The 5,424-nt window shown below is 54.5% G+C and overlaps 1 protein-coding gene across 1 annotated transcript; it reads right to left on the bottom strand.

The window, feature by feature from the left end:
- Window positions 1-825: 825 nt before the first annotated feature.
- THBD (thrombomodulin) lies at window positions 826-4,763 on the bottom strand. Its single transcript, XM_066386969.1, has one exon. The coding sequence runs from the start codon at window positions 4,454-4,456 to the stop codon at window positions 2,711-2,713; it is 1,746 nt and encodes a 581-aa protein (XP_066243066.1). The 5' UTR covers window positions 4,457-4,763; the 3' UTR covers window positions 826-2,710.
- Between the last annotated feature and the right edge of the window lie 661 nt (window positions 4,764-5,424).

The following is a 5,424-nucleotide window of genomic DNA, read 5'->3' as shown; positions in this document are numbered from 1 at the left end:
CAGGTGTATAAAAATATTTGAATATTTGATGAATTCAATTTTCTCCTAACTTCTGTTTTATGAAAACCTTTAGAATGTGGCACATAAAATTCAGCCAGTCCATCAGCAGCCCAGGAAAAGGGCCCAAGAAATTTTTATATTTAAAAGACAGTGTTTCTGCCTGACCTGTGGTGGCACAGTGGATAAAGCATCGACCTGGAAATGCTGAGGTCGCTGGTTCAAAACCCTGCACTTGTCTGGTCAAAGCACATATGGAAGTTGAAGCTTCCTGCTCTTCCCCCCGTTTCTCTCTCTCTCTCTCCTCTCTAAAATGAATTTTAAAAATTTTTTAAAAATTAAAAACAGTGTTTCTAATCACCAACAGAAATGAGGGTGATTTATTGCGACATGAGACCTTGTTATGTGGAAACCATTGTTCGCATTTGAGCTACAGACTGAGATGCGCCCATGACTGCTGTGTTCGCACATCTCAGGGAGCAGATAACAACAAACCACGTGCACAGCCGCAATTCTCCAGATGCCCTAAGAAGGATTGCTCCTTTCATTTATCCCAACAAATAATCTTATAATGTGTTTCAAAATGCATGGACACAAGTTCTATTTATGAAGTTGTTATGGTTACAGAAGAAAAAAATAAGTATTTGTGCAAACAATTATAACATGACATCCTTCTACAGTGAAAACAATCTCCTCTGAGAAAAAAAAAATCATTGAAAGTCATAGTTGATGCCATGAGTAGATGGAGCTAGTGAGGGGTGTGGACCAGCTTTGAAATGCAATTCGTGGTATTTGCATTGTTCGGTAATGCTGTTTAGTGATGGAAAAGCGGGGGTCTCTGGAGGGGAGATGGACAAACACACAATTCAGGAATGCACTGTTATTTGTTTATTTTTTTACATGTGATGTCATAAGCAAGGGTTTTGCCTGTGTTCTGGTTTATCTTCAATAAATAAATAACTATGTACAAATATGCTGAGTTTACAAAATAGTTGAGGAAAATCTTTGTGTCACAAAAGATACACTTTTTTTCCCATTCATTTCATTCCTAGCTTAGTCGAACCAAAAACCCTGTTTAGCAATGTCTAAAGGGATGTACCTAGTTTTTTATACCAGAAAGCAAATCTATGAAATGAGAATTCCTCAGTTTCTTGATAATAAAGGACCTGACTTGGCCTGCTACTTATCACTGACCCATAGTTAGTTATGAAAACCTTAGTGTATTCCAGAGGTTGGAAGCTGTCTGGGACAGTTCTCCATACACTATACCAGGCCTATGACCCTCCTGAAGATCTTGTTAAAAGGCAGATTCTCAGCAAATAGAGAGGGTGGAGCCCAGTTTTCTGCATTCCTAAACAACTGCTAGGGGGTGGGGGGAAACTGCCCCCGTTTCTGGTCTGGGAGCAAGTTCCGAGTGGATTGGGTTAGAAGGCCCTCTGAAGTGGGAGGAATTCTCAAGGGCCTGATCAACGTGAGGCCCTGAAATGAACATCCTCCAGGCTCCATAGCCACACTCCCAAATCCCCCCACCCCAAAAAAAAACCAGTAAAACTGGCTTTATTTTGGCCTGCAAATTACAAAAAAACAGTGAGACTCGAAAAGGTAACTGGCATGGATCACGCAGCTCAAAACTTTCTTAAACTGTCTCCTGGTAGGTGCTTTCTTTTTTTTTTTCCAATGTCGAGCAATCATATGAACATTTCAACATTATTAAAAATAACAACAACAATAATAAAGGAAATTGCATGAGAAGCTTAATAACATTTGCTACCTTTCAGTGCAAATCAAAGCAACACCAATAATAAAACCCAGGCTCACTGTTCAAAAAAAATAAAAATAAAAACCCTTTGGGTTGAATTTCTATGATAGTCCAGAAACACTAATTTAACTAATGCCTCTCACAACTTAACCTTTGTTAAAATGACATTGCTCTGGAAGCATGAAACTGCAGGATAAACTAGCAAATCTGGTGAAGAAACAAATGCCCAACTATTCTTGTTTTTAGTGTTTTTGATCCTGTTTCACATAAGAGTTCCGCCTAGGCAGACAAGTGAGAGCAGACACAGGTAGGGTGACTCAGGGGGGTTGGTCCAGTTCCTGGGAAGGGGAAATCAGGAGGAACAGCGGAGGAAATGGGGCTCGGCTTCATAAATGCAAGAGGCTCAAAAAAAAAAATCACCAAGACAATTTAACTACCATGTGACAAGTGGGGGCAGGTAAATGCAGGCAGGGCAGGTGAGAGAGATCAGGAGGAAGAGGGGAATGGAGACTCAAAGCCCAGATGGGTATGCAGACATACAGGTAGGGAAAAAAGAAAAAAGTCCTCTAATACTTAAAATATAAATATCTTAGTCATCATCCATGACACAATCACACTCGCTAGCCCATGGGATCACAGTCCGCCCAAAGGCCATTAATCAACGACGCTCACCCCACCTGCCCCACAGAGGGCACGCAGCACTTCCCAATCTGCATCTTCATTGTAAAACTGCCATCTCTGCCCAGTAGCCTGGTGACACCATGAATAAAGGGGGTGCATCCTCCTTCCAATCCCCCCTCCTCTGCCATTCCTGGAACCAGCGAAAGAAGGGGTTGGGGTCTTTTCCAGTTCTGATGCTAACTAAGGTGCTTTAGGGCTGCAGGAGAAGCAGGGACTGAGGCACAGGAAGGAGAGAAAGGCCAAGCCAACACCTGGGCCGGGGAGGGAGGCCCCTCAGAGTTTTTGGGGCGTCTGCTCGGTTCGCACGTGCTGCAGCACCACCTCCTTGGCAGGGACCCCACACTTGTACTCCAGCTCAGCCTGCATGGAGTCTTGCTTCTTGCGCAGGTGGCAGAGGAGTGCCAAAAGCGCCACCACCAGAGACAAGCTGGAGATGGAGATGCCGATGAGCACGCCCGAATGCACAGATCCCGCAGGCGATGGGCTCAAGGTGGCGCCAGGGGTGGGGCTGGCAGGGGGCTCCCCGGAGCCCTCATCGTCGCCGCCGCCGTCGCCTCCACCGTGGTTGCTGCTCACGCTGTTCACACAGTCGGTGCCAGCCTGGGCAGAGTCGGGCCCGCAAAGGCACTCGTAGCTGCCAGGGAGGTTTCTGCACGAAAGTGGGTCAGGGCAGTTGCCATTTTCACACTCGTCGATGTCGGTACACATGGAACCCTCGTCCAGAATGTAGCCTTCGGGGCACTGGCAGTTCTGTGGATGGTTGGGGTCGCAGTCGGCCGGGCATGCGGTCTGGTTGCAGAACATCTGGCACCTGTGCGGGTCCTGCGGGCTGGGCGCGAAGCCGTCCGCGCAGACGCAGCGGTAATCAGTCTGGCCCACGGGCTGGCACTGGAACTCGCAGTTGGTCCCGAGGCACGGGTCCACAGACGCCACGCAGTCGCCGTTCACTAGGTCGTAGCCGGGGTTGCAGAGGCATTCGAAGCCGCCCTGCGTGTTGACACAGCGCTGCGTGCATGGCCCGGGCACCTGCAGACAGTCGTCCACGTCCTTGCACCGGTGCTGGTCGTCAGCCAGCTCGTAGCCCGTTGCGCACATGCACGAGTAGCTGCCGGGCACGTCCGCGTCGGGGATGCAGAAGTGTTCGCAGAGTGTGTGGCACGAGTGCTCCCCGGGCGCGGCGCAGGACCGCCCGTCGGCCGTCGGCGAGGCGTCCGCGGGGCAGAGGCAGCGCGGCGCCCCGGCGCTCCGGTTGCACGCGTGCTGGCAGCCTCCGTTCTCCACGCCGCAGTCCCAGGCACCCGGCACTTCCCGGCCCCAGCGGGCCTCGGCCTCTCCCGGCCTCTCCTCGCACACCAGCTCCACTCCAAAGGGCGCCACCGCGGCGGTGCTGCCCACTGGCAGTGCCTGGAAGTCCGCGCCTCGGACCCCGAACGGGGTGCTGTAGGCTATGGAGACGCCGGCAAGCCCCGTGGCACCGGACTCCACAACCAGCGGCTTGCAGGAGGCTGCGAAGTGGAACTCGCAGAGGAAGCCATCGGCCTCCGCGGCGCACGGCTGTTCCTCCCAGGCCGGCTCTCCGGGCGCGGGGGCCCCGGCCGCCGAGACGGCGACGCACAGAGGACCGCACAGAGGCTCGGGGTCCGCGTGGGGCCGCGCCCACTTGCTGTAGCTGGTGCGGTTGTCGCCTGTCACCCACTGGAAGCCGCGCAAGGGACCAAGGTGCTCCGGGTTGGCGCAGCCCTGCGGGAGCTTCAAGCCAATCCAGAGGCGAGGGCTGCCGCCGCCGTCGCCGCTGAGTAGCAGGGAGATGACATCAGCCGCTACTGAGGAGCGCACGGTCATCAGGTGGCCCCGCAGGCGCTCGCAGGCCTGGCTGGCGGCTTGGAAGGTCGCTGGGCCCCGAAAGAGCGCGAAGCAGTCTTGTTCGACGCACTGGCTGCCGCGGGGCTGCGGCTCCGGGAGCGCGGGGAGCCCCAGGGCCGCGGGGCCCAGCACGCCGAGGAGCAGGACCTGCAGCATGCTGCCCCGCACGCCGCGTGCTGACACCCGAGAGCGCAAGCGCCGCGACCCGGTCCGAGCCCGGCCGGTTCTGAAAGGCGCGGGGCGCCAGCGGCTACAGCCGTTCGCGTCTTTCCCAACGCGGAGCGTCGGGCCGCTGTGCGCAGCCGGGGCGAAGCAGCCTTTGATATGCCGGCGGGCCGGGCCGGGTTTATAAGAGCGCAACCCTCCCTCCCTGGACGTTCGGGAAGAGGAAGGAAGTGACTGGTGGGAAGGGCTGATGCTGCATTCTCGGATTACTGGGTTCTCCGGACGCCTTGCGCCCGCCCTCGCGCCTGGGATCCCCTCTCGGGGATGAGTAAACCCCGGCGGGCGCGGGGCGGGCCCGGGCGGGGCTGCCGGGCGCAGTCACTACCTTTGTCAGAAAACGACACTCCCTCCCGCTCCACGCGCAGCCTACCCAGCCTAATCTGGTGCTCTTTCTTTTTCTTCATAAGCAGGCTGTTATTACCCATTGCAAGGACAGCCTGTATTGCAGAATTCTGAGAAGAGGAGACTGAGATAGGCGAGCTTTGATTGAAGGGTGGAAGGAGGTAGTGCCCAGGACCTGCGGGACTCTGGGAGGGTCCCCAAGAGGAGGACTTGGAGAGGCCTCTTAGGCTCTACCTAGGGCGTGGACTTCCCTAAAGACGTAACCGCGAGGAGCGACAGCTGGACCGCACCCTAGTTCTGAAAACAAGGCTGCAGCTCAGTCCCAGAAGACGGAGGGTGTGGCTGGGCGACAGGGGGAATCGTGGGGAGAACTAGTCTAAGATCCTAACGCCCTCCGCGCACAGCTAGGGACACACGAGTCCTTGAGCGTGAGCAGTCAAGGCCAGACCTCATCTCGTCCTGTGGGAAAGTCTCCGAGGATACTGTCAGGGCTCCAAGGTCCTGTCCCCTGCAAAAGTGGTGTCAGGCTAATCTCCGTTGAACCCTGTGGGGGCGGG

The sequence above is a fragment of the Saccopteryx leptura genome, chromosome 5 (genome assembly GCF_036850995.1).
Source record: "Saccopteryx leptura isolate mSacLep1 chromosome 5, mSacLep1_pri_phased_curated, whole genome shotgun sequence".
Lineage (NCBI taxonomy): Eukaryota > Metazoa > Chordata > Mammalia > Chiroptera > Emballonuridae > Saccopteryx > Saccopteryx leptura.
This window is presented reverse-complemented; position numbering and strand designations above follow the sequence as displayed.